A 22,943-nucleotide genomic window follows, 5' to 3' on the forward strand; every position below is an offset into this window, starting at 1 on the left:
ACTTGAGACAAGCAAATAAAGTTTCAATAGCTAAGAACAATCATACAACATTCGAAAAATCAAATCCATAAGAACTGAGTCAAGTGTTTCCATTCACGACTCGAGCAACTGGTACGAATCAGGCTAGACCACTGCGAAAAATGCCCGTGGGTATGAAGTATAAAATACTTGCTCGTATTTCAGTATTTATTGAAACTAAATCAATATTTTCACAAAAAAATCCCGTGAAACAGTTTTTGATCAGGGTATACAGCGTTTCAAACTCAACACAGTTTCGCTTTTTTGCAATTTGTGCAATACTCTAAAATCACTCTCCCCCATTTTTGACAATGGTGTCCCCCGTGCAGTCGCGTTTTGCCATCTGTGTTGACTACTGTCAAACTTTAGACTCAGTGAGCCTTGCAAGCTTAATTTATCAACTGGTGAGTGAATACTGATTGATTTGAATGTATATTTTATTATTCCTTATCTATAAATGTTAGTAATGATACTGGTATTCACTGACATCCCAGTAAAACATTTGACAACTTAAATTGATCGTTTGACTAAGTGCTTTGGTTGCCGGGGGGCACTTAACGAACAACTTTTCAAGAAAAGGACAGAAAGTCATTGTTTGTATGTGTATGTTTTTGTCTTACGTCGTTGAAAAAAACGTGTTTGTTGAAATGCAGCTGTTTGAAAGAAAAGCGAGTTTTGTGAATTAGTTTGTGCCTCATTTTGAACAATAGCAGGATGTTTTGTTGTTTAGAGTTCCACGTAAACTGTGTTGGATTGTAGTTAGATTTCCAGGGAGATGCATTGTGCTTGAACACACAATGGATTACTGTTAGTTGATCCGAAGCCAGAATTTAGTGATCATTTTCCTACTTTTGTTTTTGATCATTGCAGGAGAAGCCACTTTCTATACATTTTTGGCAAATTCCTTTTTCAATCTTCCCGATATTTTATTCTGATCAGCTGTATTTCAAAGGGACTGTGTGTATTACTTGATTACCCCATGTTGCAGTATTATGTAGTGCAACTGAAAACGAGTGCTAAAAAGCAAAAGGAAAATACAAACTACGGACACTTAAAGTGACCAAAATGAGCCATGTCTCATTAGGCTTAAGGGAAACCTGTAGCAGAAGATGCTGGACCTATTATGTCAGCTCACTTTAAGTGTGGCTCAAGTCGTGTAAAATAAATGCGAATATTTTGACCTCGTTCCAGTATGTATTTTTTAAATCAGTACAGTAATCCCTCGTTTTTCATGGGGGTTCTGTTACTGAAAAACCCCACGATAGTCAAAACCCGCATAGTAGAAACCTTTATTTATTTATTCATTCTTTTTATCTATTTATTTACCTATTACTCAGGAACACACCTAATTTACAAACTCATGGATTTAAAAAAAAAAAAGTACTGTAATTTATAAAGTTGTTGTTGTTTTTTTGTACAAATCTGAACTGTGAATTATAATTTTAAAAATAATCCCTCAGCTTTTTTTGTACAACTGTACTGATTATGGACCAGTTCCTCTATTATTTACAGGATTCTTTGCCGCTATCACGTGAAGGTTATTGAATACTGCATTCATCTTCCGGTTCTGTCCTACAGAAACCATATATTTTTCTATGATCAAACCTTTTGAAAAAGTGTCCGGGAGCACCAAAGACCTGCATGTGGCTCCAAAGCAAGATTAGCAGATGCAAATGTTTAACTTTGCTGGCGATAGAAAGCTTCTTTTTTGTTTGGCCAATCAAAATGCAGAACACAAAGTACGATCAAAAGGCATTCATTGGCAAAAGCGTGAAAAGTAAACCATGATACAGCCATGGATTAGTGTATTTCTTTTTTAATGAATGAAGTTAGATAAGAGTGTGAAATAAGGCACAGTGCCTCTTTAAATAAACCTGCTTTTGTTTTGCCAAGATATCGATGATTTGTTGTTGCTCTTGTACAGTATCTCTGCAATGAAAAGATGGAAACCTTTTCTTTGAGATCTTTTAATTCAGTATTTTTTTTCACTATGATTTCCTCTTGTGATTTCAATTTTGTTCATTTGAGTACTCTGGCTATCTGTATAGTTTGTCTGCATTCTAAATTTAAGTTGTCCGAACTATTTGTTTTGGCAGTAGTGCAGCTTCCTCCCCCACCAGGCTTTGTTTAGTAACTATGTCACCATCATAGTATTCTGTCCCAGCTGCAATGTCCATTAAAAAAAATAAAGAAAGAAAGAAACCATATACTGGACTGTCTCAGAAAATTAGAATATTGTGATAAAGTTCTTTATTTTCTGTAATGCAATTAAAAAAACAAAAATGTCATACATTCTGGATTCATTACACATCAACTGAACTATTTCAAGCCTTTTATTATTTGAATATTGCTGATTTTGGCTTACAGCTGAAAAAAACTCAAAAATCCTATCTCAAAATATTAGAATACTTCCTCAGACCAAGTAAAAAAATAATTTTATAACAGCAAAACTAAATCAAACATTTGAAAATGTCCATTGATGCACTCAGTACTTGGTTGGGAATCCTTTTGCACGGATTACTGCATCAATCCGGCGTGGCATGGAGGCAATCAGCCTGTGGCATTGCTTAGGTGTTATTGATGCCCAGGATGCTTCGATAGCGGCCTTCAGCTCATTTGCATTTGTAGGTCTGGTGTCTTTCATCTTCTTCTTAACTATACCCCACAAATTCTCGATGGGGTTCAGGTCAGGGGAATTAGCAGGCCAATCAAGGACAGTGATGCCATGGTCAGTGCACCAGTTACTGGTGGTTTTGGCACTGTGGGCAGGTGCCAGATCATGCTGGAAAATGAAATACTCATCTCCATAGAGATTTTCAGCAGATGGAAGCATGTAGTGCTCTAAAATCTCTTGGTACACAGTTGCATTTACTCTGGACTTGATGAAACACAGTGGACCAACACCAGCAGCTGACATGGCTCCCCAAACCATTGCTGACTGTGGGAAATTCACACTGGATTTCAAGCAACTTGGATTTTGCTCTTCTCCAGCCTTTCTCCAGACTCTGGCGCCTTGACTTCCAAATGAAATGCAAAACTTGCTTTCGTCTGAAAAGAGGGCCTTGTGACCACTCTGCAACTGTCCAGTGCTTCTTCTCCATAGGCCAAGTCAGACGCTTCTTCCGTTGTCTTGAGTTCAAAAGTGGCTTGACCATGGGAATACGGCTATTGTAGCCCATTTCCCGGACACGTCTGTGAACTGTGGCTTTTGATACCTGGACTCCAGCTTCAGCCCACTGTCTTTGAAGCTCCCTCAAATTCTGGAAGCGGCTCTTCTTCACAATTTTGTTAAGGCTGCGGTCATCTCTCTTTGTTGTGCAGCGTTTCCGGCCACATTTTTCCTTCCAACAGACTTTTTGTGGATATGCTTTGAAACTGCACTCTGTGAACAGCCTGCTCTTTGAGAAATTTCTTTTTGTGTCTTACCCTCCTGATGGAGGGTATCAATGATGGTCCTCTGGACAGCAGTCAGATCAGGAGTCTTCCCCATACTTGTGATTTAGTTTACTGAACCAAGCTGAGTGTTTTTAAGGCTCAGGAAACCCTCGCAAGGTGTTTCGAGTTAATTAGATGATTCAGGTGATTAGTTGAATAGCCTACTTGTATACTTTTTCATGATATTCTAATATTTTGAGATAGGATTTTTGAGTTTTCTTAAGCTGTAAATCAAATTCAGCAATATTAAAATAATAAAAGGCTTGAAATAGTTCAGTTGATGTGTAATGAATCCAGAATGTATGACATTTTTGTTTTTTTAATTGCATTACAGAAAATAAAGAACTTTATCACAATATTCTAATTTTCTGAGACAGTCCAGAACACCAGTAAACCTTTTCCCAACAAGTTGAAAAAAAAAATGAATGCAGATGTACAATATGATGTAGTTTTTCTTCCTGAACGCAAAAACAATCACAGCACTATGTTTAAAGATAGTACTGTACTAGAAAATCTGAGACACTCCTTTATTTAATCAAGCCTTTTTGTGTTTTTTCAATTTGTTATGAAGGACACGACTTTCTATAAAAACTAATTAAAATCACACCTCGCAAAGCATTGTGGGGCTTGGGATTGTGTAATAATAGACTGTGGTTTGCAATAATCTGTGGTTTGTTCAGCCCTTTGAGACTCCTTGTGATAAAGGGCTATACAAATAAACATGACTTGGCTTGAGTTAAATGACGTGTCAGGTTGTCTGATGGTTAAGTCAATTCATCTCAATAAAAAGAAACCATTTTTTAAGTTCTCCTTCTAAAGGCCTTTGGGTATTACAAACCTGACATTCATTCCTTCATTCATTATCTGCACCGCTTATACTTAGTAGGGTCACAGGGGTGCTGGAGCACATCCCAGCTATCTTCGGGCAGTGGGCAGGGGATACCCTGAACTGGTTGCCAGCCGGTCGCAGGGCGCATACAGACACACAAGTCACTCACTCATTCACACCTAGGGACAGTTTGGACCGGCAAATTAACCTGACATGCATGTTTTGGGGAATGTGGGAGGAAACTGGAGTGTCTAGAGGAAACCCACGCAACTGTATTTCAGAATGGATAAAAATATTTTTCGGATCTTGAAAAACATTTCCCATTGTCATTTAAGAGCCCCATTTTATGTTGAAAGTGCTTTTTAAACAATGTTATCACTTGCAGAGATAACGCAAGACTTGCTTGCTGGTGTCATTTTTATACAGAAAATGATAGTGAGGATTTTGAAAATATATAGACTTCTGTACTCTTTTTAAAGGAACCAGAAAATACATATGTACAGTTGTATGAGGGTAAGTATTTGGTAATACTTACTCTTATAGATAATGCATTAAATACTCCAAAGATGAATAACAAACTTTTTTGAACTACCCATGCCAGACTTTGTCCTTTCCACCAATAGAAAAACAATGTGAACAATAGGTGTGTTTAACATTACGGGGAGACTCTATTCTGGTCGTACTTTTAGCAGCCAGACTGTAAGGCAGTTTTATGTGTGTTTGCAAAGACCCAGGTCATATCTTTTTTTTTTTTGGGTTTGAACAATTTTATTGACACTATTAACAGCAAATAAACAATGTGAGGTTTGAACAATTTTTATCAACAATCTTAACAGCAATTAAGCACACACAAACATCTCAAACTAACTTAAGGCAATCAGACCATATTCTTCAATTATGGTTCTGAAATACACTAAGAATACTGTAATGTAAGACTATTATCAATTAGGAGTAAAATGTAATAACTTGTATTTGGGGTTACAAATAGCATACTATTGAATTTGATGGTTAAAATAGGGTGCTTCGTTAGAGGTGTCCTTTAAAAGTTAAACATTGAATATTTTCTGTATCAGGTATGTGTTAACAATGCCAAAGAGCCCTTATTCTTTATTTTTGATTGCGCTTACCTGCTTTTATCTTACTTTTAGCACAGCTGTTCCATGTGGAACACATTAGGTTTGAGGGATAGGACCTAGGGAGAATGCTGGAGAGTGATGTCATGCTTATTCCGGCAGGTTTTTTTCATCTCTATTTGTCAGCGTAGTATGAAAGTGTTAAAAGTAAGAAAAGGCCTGCTTGAAGTCGAGTCCAAACTCAAACCAAAACTCCAAAAAGGATGAAAAATAGAAGAGTGTATATGAGCGCGTATAAATATTCACATTATAATGGGCACAATTTGTCTGAGTCGGGCATCATCACATGCAGGTCTTAAATAAGGAGCCATAGTGACTGAAACACTCTTGAGCTACTATTTTAAATAATGGAAAGACTTTAAAATTTATAGGTTCTTATTAAACTCAAAATATGGCCTTAATATTCCTTTTAATTAAATCGCAAACTACCAACTTTTGCATGAATTATAAAGACCACAAAACCATATTGCTACATGACAGCTGAATGAACACAACGAGCAAGTCACAACTCGTACGTTCAGATTCCAAAGTCATGTGCTGGATTCCCTTCCTTTACCTTTCGTGTTCTCATTGTCCAGCCTCCTTTTATGCATCTCCTCCCCTTTCGGCAGGTAGTACAGTCAGCGTCACGGTGAGACAAGAGTGCATTTATGAGCTGGCAAGGGTGTGAACCCCGCAGAAAGGACCCAACGCACAATCAAAAGCGGTAGTGAAGAATGGCTCGGAATGTTAACTACGACGTGAGCCACCCCCTCATTGAAGCTGGACTGGAGTGAGTATTTTTATCTTCACACAGTGTTGTCCTGTTCTTACTTTATCTGTTTAAAATTCTTGAAGCTCACCTGCCTTAGCTTAGCACAATCAGTGGGCGGAGACACAAACAGTTTGAAAAACAGGAGGTTGTATTGTTTTAATTTTGGATATTTTGTTTGTCTATGTCCATTTGACAGTGGTTGCCAACCATTGGGCCGCGGACCGGTACTGTGGCCCAGTGTTCCATTGTTTTTTATATATTGTTGTTTTACTGACACTGCTATGTGTCAGACTGAATTGAAACAAGGGTTTTGAGGTGGTAGATTTGAAATAAAATCGGTGTGGATCGCACGGGCGAGTGCAGTCACCTGTCTGGTGGTGCAACTGTTACGTTGCAAATGAGGATTGTCGCCTGCCGAAGATATAATGAAGGATGAATCAAAATGTACTTTTCCTCTTATAGCCAATCAGCGTCGAGAATGGTCTACTACGTCATGCTAGAACAATATTTAACAAACTTGCCGCTTTGGAAAAACTTGCATCGGAGTTGGAGGGTGCACGGATCCCTCAGTCAAGAACACGACACGTAGACCACATAACATCAACAAGTTTTTTGCAGGGTTGGTTCATTTGTTGAGTTTGTATTTTTAGTTACTTGGCATGCCAATTGATGTGATATTTTGCGTTAAACGATAGTGACCAGAGTGTGTTGCTGTTATCACGTCCACCTCACACTTCATACTTCTCAAGTTCAATTCCCGACCTTCTTGTGTGGAGTTTGCATGTTCTCCCTGTGCCCTCCGACGCTCCGTTTTCCTCCCTTATTTCAAAAACCTGTCTGGGAGGGGTAAAGCAACTCCGTCACCCTATTAGACACCTAAATGTTCCACATGACTTTACACAGTGGCCTTATGCTCGTTATTATTAATTTTTTTAATGTTGCTATGATCAAAAATGTTATTATTTTTTAATTATTTTCATCATTAATATTTGAGCAAAAGTACAAACATGTTTAATGCCATGCTTGGACCGGACAGTGAATATGTTGTCAGACAAGGAACTAGTCCGTGGTACAGAAAAGATTTCGAACAGTGCATGAAGAGCTTGAAGAGAAGTTTGTTTACTCATTTACTTACTTTGAGGTGTTATTGTTCTTTTGTCTTTTCTACAGAGAGCTATATTGTAATTAGTTCGACACAAATATGCAATTAGTCAGACTTTGACAATGCTGCATTTGTTTCACATTTGTTCTCCTGGGATTACTGGTAACAATTACCATGTTACAATTTCTCAGACTTCCTTTTAGCTTTTTTCAATACCGTACATTTTTTTTGTATTGAACGTTTGTGTTTATAGTTGTGTCTTGTTTTTGTGTGTTTGTTTGTTTTATTCTAATCCGTGTGACAGGAGCCCAGCAGATGAGGAAGGTGTTCATGACTCATTCCAACAGCTCATAGTGGAGCAGATGCACAATGGAGACCTAAATGAAGATTTTGAGTTACAGTGCCTACAGAGAGAACTGGATGAGGAGAGCCGCGGTGTGTCAACTTTTTTGATTTTTTTTGGAGCGTTAAAAACTTCCATCTGTTGTATTTGTATTTTTGTAGTTTGGAGTAGGTATAGCTTAGAAACTCTAAAACGGCACTTGGCATAAGTTTGAAAGAAATACATACTGATAGTGCCAATTACACCCACAAATGAAATACAGTAAAAAATAGACCTACAAATTTCGATCAGAACTAAATAAATTCATTAAGGAGTTGAAAGTTATTGTTTTAGCTTAGAAGTGTTCAGTTTAAACTCTGAAAAGCACTCGCTGGACCCAAATTGTATATTTCCCTAAAACAAAGTAATGATTATAAAAAAACGAGACAGTAAGTTTTTATAATTTTTTCGGTTTAAAAAAGAAAAGACAATATTTGGGGCTTTTCATTAGAACATCAGTTTCGGGAAGCGTTATTCATAATGAAATGATCCAATTTTGCGACTTTTGTTTCTGGAATCATAGCAAAACAAAATAACCCAAGCTTTTACAAAAAAAAAGTTGATATTTTCAAATGAATTTTTTTTTCCAAAAAACAATCTTTTACCTATCTATCCATTTATTGTCTGTTTGTCCGTCTCTGCGTCTTTCTGTCTTTCTGTGTTTTAAGGGGCTTTAACAGATATGCACATTTTAAAGGAGAGTTGTTTTGTTAGAAAAAATATTTCTGGTGGGGGTTGTACAAAATAAAATATTCTAATTTGGGGCGGAAGTTTTGACAAAACAAAACCAACCACGTTTGCGCAAAACCAGGTAGTTTTGTCAGCCCAATCCAAGTTGTGGATATGTCCACATTGCACCCAAATAATGTTCATTCTGACACAACTGTTTCATAAAATGAAATACCATGCATAATATTTAAGATTTTGTTGATTTCCCACCATATACATACGTGTTAACTTACCGTAAGTATTCATTCCACAGACTACGTGGCCTATCTGTCCAGACCTGGATCAGAGGGCGGAGATCAGAGGAGCCAGGAAAGATTACTGGGAACTCAGGGTGATGGACAAACTGACCCTTCCACTGGTGAACGTTGGTCCTCAGCAACCTTGAAGATCTTGTCCTCCATGCCCAGTCGCACCATTGGTATGTTTTTCTGAGCCGGTGGAGAAATTAAGCTCTTTAGCAGTTCTTAGCTTTCTAGTTCACTATTGCTTGTTGACCCTTTGTTTAGATTATTCGTTTCACCTAACAACTGGAATATTTGTTAGTCAATGATGGAAAGATATGAGCCTTATTTACCCAAAGTTTGTAACTGGTCAATATTAATCATGCTCGGAAGTTGTCTGAAGTCACTTCTTGGGATTCAAAATTTAAATTAGCCTAGTTCTGCGGGACAACAACAAAATTTATTGTGGCGAGGAATTGGCCTTTTGTGTCATCAGTACATCTGGCTTGATGTGTGTACTGGGTTACTGCTCTCCTTAACGCCTACTACTGTGAGTTGATGTGTAGCACCAGGCATGCAAACTGTTTCCCTAATGTTTGATGCGTTTAAAGTTTCTTAGACATACACAATTAGAGAAGACAACAATTAATTTTGAACTTGCAAGGAGAAAAAAACTCAGAAAAGAGATTGCAACCTGTTCTAAAAGCCCTCTCCTGAGCCCTTACTTGTTATTAAATCTCCAAGGTTTTTAAAAACAGCCGCTTTTAAAGGAAGTGGAAATCAAAACACAGCAAAGCAATTGGGCAGTAGTGACAATGAAGTAAATAATTTATAATGGTTAAAATAACAAACTGGAATCCTATTAAATCCCTTTTGCAGGTGTCTCATATTAAAAAAAAAAAAGTCAAGTTTTATTGTCCGAATTTTACAGTAGTTCCTTTTTTATGGAGGGAATCTGCCAGAAGAATACAAAATCTTACATGGAGAAAAGATTTCTTTACAGCAAATTTTGTTACTGGATTTTATGTATTGCAGGGAGTGGACCTGTATTAAAATGGATCTGCTTGTAGGCTAAATTAATTATTTTGTGTTTTCAGGCCGTAGCAGGGGTGCCATTATTTCTCAATACTACAACCGGACCATGCAGCTCCGTAGACGCAAGCAGAGCCGACCCTCCATACAAGACTTCTCACGCTCGGCGAGACCAAGCATACGAGGTTACGGAATCGAGGCAGACAGTATAGATGCAGATGGTAAGAAGAATAATAGATAGTAAAGACGGCTAGGCAATCAAAATTGAAGTATTAATTTTAAAAAAATGATTGAAAGGCATAAATCAAGTAACAGTTAGTTATCAAATCAAATCAAATTAATTTGCTTTTTTAAATATCAAGAAGGAATTCAGAATATGATATAATGAGCTTTATTGTCTTTGATAACGAGCTCACTAAAATTGATTTAAATCAGTTATGGTAGTCTTACGTTTTTGCAGAGAATCCTTTTTGTAATCGCACTCTTTTTATTTTTAAATCTACTGTATGTTTTTTTCAGTTATATGTATTGCATTGTTTACGATTGATTCAAATTTGAATCATCCAGGATCAGGATTACGATTTTGGGCATATGGCTCAGCCCTAATACTTGTAAATGTTTATATTAGAAAAGTGATTTCAAGTCAGGTCAAGTCATGTTTATTTGTTAAGCCCTTAATCACAAAGAGTCTCAAAGGGCTGCACAGACCACAGATTATTGCAAACCACAGACTATTATTACACCATCCCCTGATCTAAAACCTACATGAGGGCAAGGAAAAACTCAAAAACCTCAACATGAGGAAAATGAAGAAACCTTGAGAAGGGACTGCACATGAGGTAATCCCCCTTCCAGGATGACCAGGCTGCAATGGATGTTGCAATAACAAATAATACACAGATATTTGTCAACATAAAATATAGGTTATTCATATGCTATAGCAGGGGTGGCGAACATGCGGCTCTAGAGCTGCATGCGGCTCTTGGCCAATAAGAATGCGGCTCTTTGCCTCATCATATTTTCATTATACTGTGGCTCCCCTCTTAAAACACACTTAAATCCATCAGAGTTAATAACAAATAATAAATAATATTTTGAAATTAATTTGGCAGATTTGTTGTTTTTATGCTGACTGCAAATTATCTGCGAAGGTTACGTCTAATGCCGGTCAGTGCATGGTGTGGCTCTTTGACACTCACAGTTAAAAATTTCGGCTCTTTTTGTCAAATTTGTTTGCCACCCCTGTGCTATAGAATAGAAATGTGTATTAAGCTTAGATTTAAACATTTCCAGTGAGGTTGCAGATCGAATCTCAGGGGGAAGAGCATTCCACAGCACTGGGGCCCGAATGGAGAACGCTCTCACACCTGCCATCTCTTCTTGGCTCTTGGGATTTCCTGTGCCATAGAATAAGTTACCCTGCTCATATGTAAACTGCACATTTAAAAAGCAAAAGGGCAACAAAAGGCCAAAAATTCTAAATGTTTTTTTTTTAAGATTCTTCTCCTTAAATAGTGAGATTGTTTCCGTATTTTTAAGCTATTCCTTTCTGTGCCTTACATTCATTCATCAATGATCAACTTATAGTTTAGTGGTCACTAAAAATAAGGAAAGAAGACATTAATGGAGTTGGAACTTGCAAAGGGAGCAGGTGAGTGCCCAAATCTCAGATAAAAAATTCCAACATGTTTTAAAGGGCCTTCCCTGAACCCTTTCTTTTTAACAGATTATCAAACTTATCCACCTTGAAGGGTGTGGGTATCAAAGAACAGCAACATGCTTGGCTAATAGTGACAATGACGTTAATAGTGCAATAAAGTCAAAACAATAAATAACAGTGTGCAATAAGTCAAAATAAAAAAAAACCTATGCAGTCTCCATAGCAGGTGTCTAATATTAAAAACAAAATAAACATGTCCATCCATTTTGTTAATTTACTCTATATTTCTCTTCCAGTGAATAAAAGGGATCATCTGGTAAATAACTTGCAGAACCTGTCAGTAAGCGACAGAATCAGAATGCTGCGGGCAATGCCGCTCAGTGTTGCAGAAAAGAGCGAACTCAGGTTTGTTCAGGTTTGATTAACATTATTATTTGTATTATTTCTAGTGGCTACTAAATACTGCATGGATGTGTTGCAGGAGGTTAGCCTTGCAAAAAGATAGACGCACTCTGTCCGGCAAACAGATCCCCTGCTGCAGTCGACTCAAATATTACATCATCATTGTGAGTTCCAACATCCTTGTAAAGGCTACACTTCCTAACATGCTGATTTGTGTGAAGACAACGTTTTGTTCACTTTCACTTCCCACTTTCAGGCAGCAAGACAAAGTTGGTACAGTTGGCTTTCTTTTGTGCACTCGCTGCAGCTGTGGCAGGTGGCACTCAAGCGAGTGAGCGGTCGTTTCGGCAGCGGGGTCCTCTCCTACTTCTTGTTTCTCAAGACCCTTCTGTTCTTCAACATCTTCCTCTTCCTGATGACTGGTTTGTTTATAGTGCTTCCTCAGGCAGTGCTCCCTCCAGCTCTCCCTGATGGGAGACAATCTTTCACTGGACTGGAGCTTCTTACTGGAGCGGTAAACTATACTTTCACTGTTTCACACATGATGTTACAAATATACATTTTATTTATTCCATTAACAAATCAAGTTTTATTTAATAAGAAATCTAAAAAGTATAGTTGCCTCTCTACAAATGAGCTACCAATTTCAGGATACAAGGTGTCTTTCAAGCAAAAATTGCCCGACATACAGGAGAAAATACAAGCTACGAAAATTTTTAGACGCTACCGCTCGTGAACCGTGCATCTACTTGTCCCAGTTAGCACTTGTGATTCCCACCATATAGACCCTACCCGCACTCTTGCATGGTTTCATTAATATAATCTTTTTTATTTTATTACTGTATTTTTGTGTTCAATTACTATTTGAATGTTTTTTACTGGTCTGGATGGTGTGTTTTATAGCAGATGACTATGGGAGGCCGGAAACGGATTACATTTTTTGCTGTGAATTTTTTTATGAAGAAAATTGGTTCGAAAAATTCTAGATGCAAGCTCGATCCTGGCACAGGTTTAATTTCGTATGAAGAAGGGCCTCTGTAGTTTGTTGCTTAGTAGTGAGCCATGAGAGTTAATTTGCTGTCCTGTAGTGAAATTATCAGGTGTCCAAAAACTTATCTGAATATTGTAAATAACATTTTATATACCATTAATCAGGTAGCAATCTAATCTTATGGTCGCAAGTGTGGCAGCCGTTACTAATATTAATAATGTGTTAAGTTGCCATACCATGAAATATTTCAAATTTACATGAAATAACATCTACATAAAAGTGATTTTCTAGTATTATAATATAAAAAGTATTCTGTATAGAACACACATTAGAATCATTTTTCCCAAAAATATCAATGGGAGCCGTTGCTTGTTCAAATATCACAAGATATGGCAAATGTACTTAAAATTACATTTAAATAACCACGGTTTTCTAGCATTTTAGATGTTATCTTGTTTGAATAAAAATAGTCTCTATAGAACATACATTAAAATAATTTTGTCCCAAAACATGGATTGGAGCCTTTGCAAGTCCCACTACCACAAATTATGACTAATTCACTTAATATACTAAAACACTGGTGATTTCTTCATATTTAGGCTTTTTTAGATTAAAACAAATAGTATATATAGAACATACAATAGAACAATTTTCCTCTAAAATATTTATGGGAGTTGTTGCGAGTGCCAGTATAAAAATATAGCTAATATTCCTAAAATTTACATCTAAAAAACTACTTTTCTTGTCTTTTAGGCTTTTTAAGTTAAGTCATGTTTATTTTTATAGCCCTCAATCCCAAAGAGTCTCAAAGGGCTGCAACAGAATATTCAATACATTATATTTCCCAGAAATATTGATATGCAAATATTGACCAAAAGTTTTAGCTCAAATGCCCACAAATATGGCATCCAATACCAGTATAGCCATCCTCAGTCCGGATGCCTTGAAATATGGCAAATCTACACTTAAATGACCCCAATATTCACTATTTTAATATTTTTTAAATAAACAAAGTTTGGAAATATCAGGATCAGCAAAAAATTATTTTCGCAGGTCTGACTTTTTCAAAGGTTGAGGCTCATTGATGTGTACACCCTTGAATTTAAATATTAGTATGGTACAATCCAAAATTACTCGAGTGGAATCGTAATATAAATTATATATTTGAACCTGATTTAAATCCATATTTCTTCTGAGCTAGCAACTGTTTCTCTTGTCATGTTTTAGGGATATTTCTCAGATTCAGTGATGTACTATGGATACTACTGTAACTACACACTGCGTATGAGCTGCAGGAATGAAAGTGGAGGGCAGCATATATCTGTATCCAATGGAACCAATGTGGACTGCACATTGAAACATATTCCTTACAAGATGCCACTTGCCTATTTCTTTACTATAGGCATGGCCTTCTTTGTCACATGTATTATTCTTGTGTACAGGTACGCATTTTAAAGAAATTTGCATTGTCAGCTTATATCATACAAACAAAGACGTCCATTTCCTTTTATACATTGTCATGCTATCTCCCACAAGCATGTCAAAGTCGTTTGGTCGAAGCTTCCGAATTGACAAATCTCACAGCATTCTGACCATAAAGGCGTTTTGCTCCTGGGACTTCAAGGTCATCAAAAAATCTTCTGTTAAGCTCATGTCTGGGAATATCTGCACCCAACTTAAGGTACAAGTAGAAATATCCTCATGCATTTATACTTTAGAGTACTTTGATCATGTTTCCATCACGCATTAAAAGAGTATCTCTAACTTCTCTGTGCTCTTTAACAAGAAAACAATAAGTGTCTTTATTATTTACTGCGTAAAATAATGAGCTCCCTTAATTATTTTTCTTTTATTTATTGAATTTTGAAAAACGTATTTTTAAATTATAAAAAGAAGGAATTATAGTATTGAGTTTTTAAACTCAAATGTGAAAAGGCCTAAAATGAGCTTTTACTGAAAAAAAAAAAGTTAAAAAAAAATACTTATGATGAGCATTTTATTTCAGAAAAAATATGTTTGAATTTAGAAAATAAACTTAAAATGAGCTAAATTATTTGATATTTTTAGTAATATGTATTTACAGAAAATAATTGTTTTTAGGAAAGATTTTCAAAATTATGTACATGTTTTAATCTGTAAGAATGTCAACTTAAATATTTTAGTAAAATTAAATTAAAACAAGAAAACAAATACTTAACAATAAGCAAAATGATTTTCCTATGGGACTAATTTGATTTTTTTAACTGTGTAGAAGTGTGGCAAGTGCTGTGATTTTGCATTGAAGCTGTTTTTTAAATGTCTAGTACAGGCAGGCCATGCCAGATTCAGCCCGTTGGATGATTTAAACCAGCCCGGCATACATTTTCTGAATATATCAAAAGAAAAAGAAAGTCCCTATGTAATTTCTAACAAAAGTTATGATTTTTCTAAATAAATGCAAACCAAATGCTGATTCTGGCTGCTAGAGGACAGTGTTGAGTTTGTGTAGCGTGGTGAGTTTGTTCGGGTCTAAAATTGCATTCACTCAATGCCAAACATGAAAATGTTTTTCCCCATTGGTCGTGAATCAATGTTTTGTGTTCAGAAAAAAATTCCCTTGTCTGTGATTATAATATGTAGGCTAGGTTATTTATGTAGGCTAAAAGCATAATAATGCCTAACAAAGGTAAAAATTTGACATTTTTTTACTGATTCGGCCTGTCGCAGAACAGAAAGAGTTTAACATCCCTGGTCGAGTACCCTACAAAGTGCATTTTAAGTATCCCCTTTTTGAGAAACCACTCCCCTAACTTATAATATCAACCAGGATTAAACTGTGACTTGCATAGCGGAATGCGATGCAAAACATTTTCTCACCCTTTTCATTTATTTTTAGGAGCTACTAGCAGAGGTAAACCACAAACACTCAAAAAACACTGCTTGTCAGAAAGTGTGGAGAGTTGCGGTCCATTGTCTTGCGTGGGCAATTTGTGTAGGGAGCACCACTGCTTGTGTGCTCTCAATCTACTACTTTTCTGAATATTTGCACCAGGTAGGACACATTTGTAGCATTTCAAAACTGGTCTTGTGCTGGTGATGTTATATTTAATTAAATTAATTTGTCACTAGAACCTCCAGCAAAGTTCCCGCAGTGTGATAAAGGACCCGTTGCTAAATGAGGCCAGCCTGCTGGCTCTTCCTGTGGTAGTGTCCGGTATTAACTTGCTGTTGCCCATTATGTTCAACCTGGCGTCATGGATGGAGGATTACGAGTCACCTTCCGTCCGCACATACGTTGCCATTGGCAGGTAAAACTAAAACCCGGGTAGAGGATTGTCGAAAAATAGTGTCAAGGTGATTAAATGTATATTTGTTTCTTTTCTAGAAACTTGATGTTGAAAATGAGTGTGCTTGGAGTACTCTGTTACCACTGGCTGGGTCGAGTGGCAGCTAATCCAAGCAGTATTGGCCTGAAAGTAACAAAAATTCATTAATACGAAATTAATTTTGTCGGCTGGCAAGTGTTTTTGCTTTGTCTATTAATGGTGATGCTTTTTTTATTAATTCACAGTGCTGGGAAAGTTTTGTCGGTCAAGAACTTTATCGCTTCCTGCTAATGGATTTCATCTTTACTCTTCTAGACACCTTATTTGGAGAGTTAATTTGGAGGTGAGCCTTTCATAGTTATGTTTTTTATTTATTGATTGATTGTAAAAAAATATGAGGTAGTATTTTATATTGATTATCATTTGCTATTTAGATAATTACCATATTTTCCTGAATAAAACTAAAATAAAAATAAATATTTCTGTGAATTTGAAGGTGAACTAAGTGTGCCCTATTTACTGGAAATATTGTAAATTAAATGGAAATGCATAATTACAATGAAATGCTACTAGATACGGCAACCATTTATAAATGTATTAACTCATTTTGTGGTGAAACCAGATTTTATTATGTTAATGTTCTATAAAATGTTTAATACTGAGTCCATGATTTTTTCAGCGCTATATAAATGCAGATCATTTCATTTCATTTTCAATGAAGCCTAGTTCTTTGAGGTTGTTTTAATTCAATGCGTCTTTTAGTCAGGCGCGGCCTTATATAGGAAAATATTCCGCAAAAGACAATACAATTTGTTGAAAGTAAGCTTTATAATTGGTGCACTTTTTAGTCACAAAAATGCGATAGTGAGTGAGATGATGAAGTGCTACAAGTATATGTAAAAATTCCATAAACATCATCCAAATGCAATCTAGATACAATCTTTTATAGACTAAAGTTTTGACTGCGATATTATTTTGTAAGGTAGGGACAGAATTGGGGCGGATAAAACAAGACTAGTATTTCTGCTCATTTTCATTTATTTCCATTGTTTGTTTGTTTTGACAAATTGATGAAAAAGTAATTAAATGTAACTTTTAACAAAAACTGGTCTGGATGATTTTGGCCATTATTTAGTCCACAAAAGATATCTTGAACTGGTTTGTGTTTAGCTCATCAATGTTGTCTAAATGTAGCACCCAAAAAGTTGGGTTTTTGACGTTTTGTCAACTTCTCTTTTTCAACCAAATTATAAGACGAATTTTCAACAGATTTTATTTTTTCAATGTATGTTTAAAATGTTTTTACGAGGTGGATGCTAACTAACTTCCTTATTTGTTGCCAATGGAGCACGGTTCACTCTGGAATAAAGAACAACATTCAATTGTTAAAATGTTCTGTCAATTTTGCTACTTGGCCACTGAAATTTCGACACACAATAGTTAAACGTCGTAATAGTGGTAGGAACCCGTTCGTGTCCGCTTACGTTAATAGTGCCCAAAATTATGCTTCCCTTTTGTTTTTAACGCTTATCAACCAATTTGATTGGATCAAGAAGAGTGTTAAAGGGGTCATTTTATACTTTTAGCCAAGAGACTTGCTCAAATAAAAATCTATAAATTGCTTGAATAAAAACATTCAAATAAAATGCATTTTATTTTAATATAATACAAGTGTTTTTTTCTCATGTTTTTTTGTCATTTTTTTTCTTGGCTCCAGGTTATTTTCAGAAAGGGTGATAAAGAAAAGCAGGAAACCAGTATTTGATATCGCAAAAAACGTCCTTGACCTCATCTACGGGCAAACGTTGGCCTGGTATGGATGACTCTGCCTTTAATGTGCACTGCATAAAGTCCTCAGTAATTGATAGATTTATGGATGATGGCGTTGTCCATTGAACATTGTTCTTTTAGGCTGGGTGTTCTCTTCACTCCTTTACTGCCTGCAATGCAGATACTGAAGCTCCTGCTGCTATTTTACATCAAAAAGGTAATAGTCAAGCTTCAATTGAGGCAGTTTGAGGACAGTATGGCTGTGACCTTGGGACAAAAGTTTAGTGATTTAGGTTCCTTGTCGTTTTTTTAGCTTAACAGTGGCGGTGTAGTGCTCTACATTATTTCTCATTAAACACTTTTTCATGAGTCTTTCCTTTAGATTTGGATTGTTTGAAGACTTAATATTAGGCCAATGAGTAAAGGAAAAGGAAGAAAGTTTGTTAACAATTTTGGGAATTATCATATTTTTTGCATAGACAAATAATTTCAGGTGGTGCCATTAATGTTGTTCACCTTACTGACTAAAACTACAGTGACAGTTATTACTTTGTTAGGGTGCTTTTTTGGAAGGCCAGATAATAGCAAGTTGACTGATGGAAAGGGCAAATATTTTCATTTAAAATATACTATACAAGCATACCAACATCACAGTTTCAAAAAATAAATCAATATTATTAGTTTATTACAAATTCAATTCAGCATTTTATAATACGTTAAGTGGAATCCAAAATGTTGCAAGCGGACTTTATTTAGGCAACAATTCGGGAATAACCGAAGCTGAATATGTTTACTTGAGATTGAATGAATGGGCAGGAAAACAGTATTGTCTATAAAAAGAAATACTGTAAAATTCTAAATACAGTATTTATGTCACTATACACAGTATATAAAACATTTTTCTAGTGTAAAAAGAATTGATACATAATATATGAAAACCTATGTAGAAAAACGGATTCAGTATTCATATCTTATTTATCAAATTATTTTAGAATTATGTTATGTCATTGCACTGTTGTTCTGATGTTTCTAGCAGTATCGGGTAGACCCTTCTGTCTACCGAGAGAGCTAATTGTGGTCATTGTGATTGCTGTTTACGTTCCACTGGATGCTAATGTTAGCATGGCGCTAAATTTCCTGCTCGCTGCTATCAATAAACAGCAGGTTGCACACCCCGACGGAGCTTTTATCGTCGCCGGCTACTTTAATCAGGCATGCTTAAGGACTGTACTTCCCAGATTCATTCAATACGTGGACTGTGCTACCAGGGGGAAAACCACTGGACCGTGTGTACAGTAACATCAAACATGCGTACAGAGCTCCCCCCTCCTAGCTGGATCCGACCATCTCCGTCTGTCCCTCACCACCTCATACACCTCCCTCCGGAGAAAAACAAAGCCTGCAACAAGGGCAATACAAACATCTTCTTTGTTCCTTTATCTTCTTTGTTCTCTTCTATCCTCACTGTAATATGTGAAACCATCCAATTTCGTTGTCACAATATGTTCAACCCATTTTGTAACAATGACAATTAAGGTATATTCTATTTTATTCTATTCTACCTACAACATAGGCCAAGCATAATATTGTAAATATTTTTTTCCTATTTATCTCAACATTCTTTTTATCTTATTTTTATTTCTTCCATTTTAATCATATAGTGCAATGTCCATTCTCTATGTCAACAATGTTTGTTACATTGTTATCAATGGCAATAAAGCGTTTCTAGTTAAATTATTGTTAATTAGCAAATCTAATGTTAATGGAATTGTGTGGGCCGCTGAAAATGATTGGTTGTCAGCAAATGGCCAAACCATTATAGTTTGGACACTTCTGGGGTAAAATATTAATGTAAATTACTTTGTTAATAAGCAAAAACAAACAGAAAAAAATACAACAAATGTCTAGATAGAGTTAACTACAAGAAATCCTAACAGCTATTTATTTTTCCATATTTATTTGTTCAAACAAATATTCAGTATCTGAAACTGCACAGCAAATTTGGAAATACATAATTGTTGGTAATATTCAAGTGACAGTTGTTTTTTTTTTATCCTAAAATATTTTCTTTTAAGTGAAATACACTTTATAAAATGTGCTTCCCTAGGGCAGTGTGATGATGAACTGCCAGGCTCCCAGCAGGCCGTACAGAGTCAGCCAGATGACCACAATTTTCATCACTCTACTTTGCTTCCCTTCCTTCCTCGGAGCCTCCGTTTGTGTCACCTACACTATGTGGAGGTAAATGCACCTTCTGGAAGACAGACTTTGTTCAAAAATGTGTTCTTTTATAGATCACTTCTGACATTATTTCATATGCCTTGTTTCTCCTCTTTAGCCTCACACCCTCTTCGTACTGCGGCCCCTTTCGTGAACTCAAAACAATGTTTCAGGCTGGAAAGCTTTGGGTGGAGGACCTAGAGAAGGAAAATCCCAATTTATCCATGATGGCAAGGGCTCATGCCTATCTGGTGGAGAACCCACTGTTCCTGTTTGTGGGAGCAGGCATCTTCCTGTTAGTATTTCGACAATGAATATAGTGGACCCGCTACATGTGAGCTGCTGTAGTTCAGAGAAATTCCAGATATGAGTCTTTTGAGCAAAAATCTTGCAGGAAATATGAGAGAAAATCAAAGTTACAAGATTTTCAGATGCTACCACTAAAGGGCCGAGTGCTTGAGACCACTTACTGCCAGCATCAGCTCATCCAGGTTACCACATATGTTTCCTCCCCATACATACCTGATCCTGCACACTTGTGTTCAGTTATTTCTTATGAAGAAAATTCATCCGAGATACAAGAAATTCTGAATAAGAGCTCAATCCGGGAACGGATCAATCTCACATGTAGAGGGGCCTCTGTTTCTTTTTATCCTGTTACGAAAGTCAAAAATATTTTTCCCCATCAGGATCGTCATCTATTTCCACAGTCAAGTTTTGGATGGTCAAAGGAAGATCATCAGTTTACTCCAAGAGCAGATTGAAAATGTTCGTCTAATTGCACTTTAAACTTACTGCTAAACTACTCTGTTTTCCCCTTATATTTAACTTTTTATTTATTTCTTTGCTCAGGAGGGAGAGGACAAGAAATTTCTAATCACCCGCCTGCAGTCTATTCATGAGCAGAGACGAATACCTGGCCGGAGACTCACAAGCCAGGTTAGGAAGTCTGAGTTGGCACGATGCGCGTTAGAAATAGTTTCAATTTCGTAAAGAGAATGAAAATATTTTTGGTAACAGTTCTTTTCACATAAAGAAATACTTAATTAGTCAAAAACCCTCTTTAAAGGGAACAGTGTGTATTATTTTCCGACTAGATGTCCCTGTATTGCGTCGCATGACGAAAATGAGTGCTAGAAAGCAAAAGGAAGAATGAAACTCAAAGTGATCAAAACACACAATTTTACGAAACACTTTTTTGCCCGGACGTTCACATGGTTTTTGGTGTTTTGGGCTTTCCAAAGTAGCAAGATCTGCTCCCTCTAGGTGAGTCTCGAGTCATGTTGAAGGATTGAAAATTTATCGACCAAATACTAGTATAGAAAATGCACTATCCTATTATAGTTGATGTATTTTTTTATCACTTTTTAAATAAATATTGGTTTTTTTTTTGTTTTTATTATTAATGAAGCTTTTTTTGCCACTTGGCGCTAAATGATACACACTGTACCTTTAACTAGGAATTCAAATCAGGGTAAATTGTCATTGCGACTTGAGTTCGCAAAAAAAAGAGAATGGTACGATTCTTTGAATACGGTTTTCTTACTGTCTTCAAATGTGCGACAAATTCAAAATGGCATTTCGGAATGTGTTTATTAACATTGGTTTTCCTCCATAAAATCAAAACGTTATTTTAAGCTAACATATATATATTTTTTTTCATTTTTCAAAATTTGTATCTGCTTTTTCTGTCAAAAATAAGATTCAAATGTTGACTAAAACCACAAAAAGTATAATAACAAATTAATACTTGACTTCTAATCATTTAAATAAAATTGGATTGAACTTCACCAAAGGTTTTAACATTGAACAATGGTGACTGAGATAAGACTAAAACTGAAACCGAGTTTAAAAAAGGTTTATGGAACTAACAATAATTAGAAATCAAAGTCGATTTAAATGTCCATTTCAAGTGAGTGCAAATTTGATCAGAAAGAAAATGCTGTTTATATCTGACTAGGTACCAGTATGTGTGCATCACATGATCTTGTTTTCTTTCTGTAAAAAAATTGTGGTGTTTGAACAAGGCTGTATAAATACATACTTTACCATGAAATTACACAAATCATGTTAAGAATGCTTATTTCCATTTTATTTTCTAGGATTCCTGAGACACAAACTACTGTATTGGAACAAGCTCCGTTCAAACCCGAGGGTTAAATTTAAGAGAAGAATTTTCTAATCTGCATTTGTTAAACTGAACTTTTGATGTTTTTTTTTTAAAGGGAAAATGTTCTCTGAGGGAAAGCAAAGGTTTCAGCATAGTAAAATAACAGAACTTCAAGTAAACTTTAGAAGTAACAGTAGCAGACTGTACAGTTTATTATAGTAACTGATTTCCTCAGAACATTTTAGAAGCACTTTTATGTGAACTGTGAACTGTCTCTTTATTATTATTATTATTATTGTATATTTTTACAATTGCCTGTGCTCAGGCAAATTGCTGGAAAATGTTTTTGTATTTCTGTTCTTACTCAGTAGTTATGCTTACTCAAATTAAATTATATTTTATACATATTGTAGTTTACTTGTATTTTGTCATAAGCATTGACACAAACGGGTAAATTGACTTTAAATAATTATAGTCCACATTTAGTATGGCATGTATGTTTGGAGAATGTGTTAGAAAATGTAAGGATCTCAAAAGAATGCAAGGGAGTACATAGGTGCATTGAAAAGTCTGCGACCAAAATGTAAATGCTAAATTTTTGTCCGCGAACTGAATTTCATAGTTTTATCACTAAAATGCCGGGTGTGGACAACATTTGTAAAAATTTGCACGGATTTCCCGACAGTTTGTTTTCAAAAAGACCATGTTGGAGATCCCTGGTGTAGTGCAACCCAAAACGAATGCTAAAATTCCCAAAGGAGAATACAAACCACAGACTCAAAGTGACCAAACTGCTCTATTTTTACGTTCATAATATTGCTCATCCTTTTTGCAAGGTTTATTGTACCTG

At 35.9% G+C, this 22,943-nt stretch overlaps 1 protein-coding gene across 1 annotated transcript; it reads left to right on the forward strand.

Moving 5' to 3' along the window:
- Positions 1-360: 360 nt before the first annotated feature.
- tmc6b (transmembrane channel-like 6b) lies at positions 361-22,498 on the forward strand. Its single transcript, XM_088342458.1, has 21 exons — positions 361-422; positions 6,027-6,187; positions 7,576-7,706; positions 8,636-8,800; positions 9,701-9,856; positions 11,592-11,700; positions 11,777-11,861; positions 11,954-12,211; positions 13,916-14,130; positions 14,225-14,369; positions 15,564-15,719; positions 15,797-15,975; positions 16,053-16,143; positions 16,239-16,336; positions 17,711-17,806; positions 17,905-17,980; positions 19,871-20,004; positions 20,102-20,278; positions 20,673-20,751; positions 20,836-20,922; positions 22,086-22,498. Exons 2-21 carry the CDS (start codon positions 6,132-6,134, stop codon positions 22,092-22,094), a joined length of 2,502 nt encoding a protein of 833 aa, XP_088198584.1. The 5' UTR covers positions 361-422; positions 6,027-6,131; the 3' UTR covers positions 22,095-22,498.
- The last annotated feature ends 445 nt before the right edge of the window (positions 22,499-22,943 follow it).

Source organism: Urocampus carinirostris, chromosome 8, assembly GCF_059441175.1.
Source record: "Urocampus carinirostris isolate Australia breed hairy pipefish chromosome 8, RoL_Ucar_1.0, whole genome shotgun sequence".
Taxonomy (NCBI): Eukaryota; Metazoa; Chordata; class Actinopteri; order Syngnathiformes; family Syngnathidae; genus Urocampus; species Urocampus carinirostris.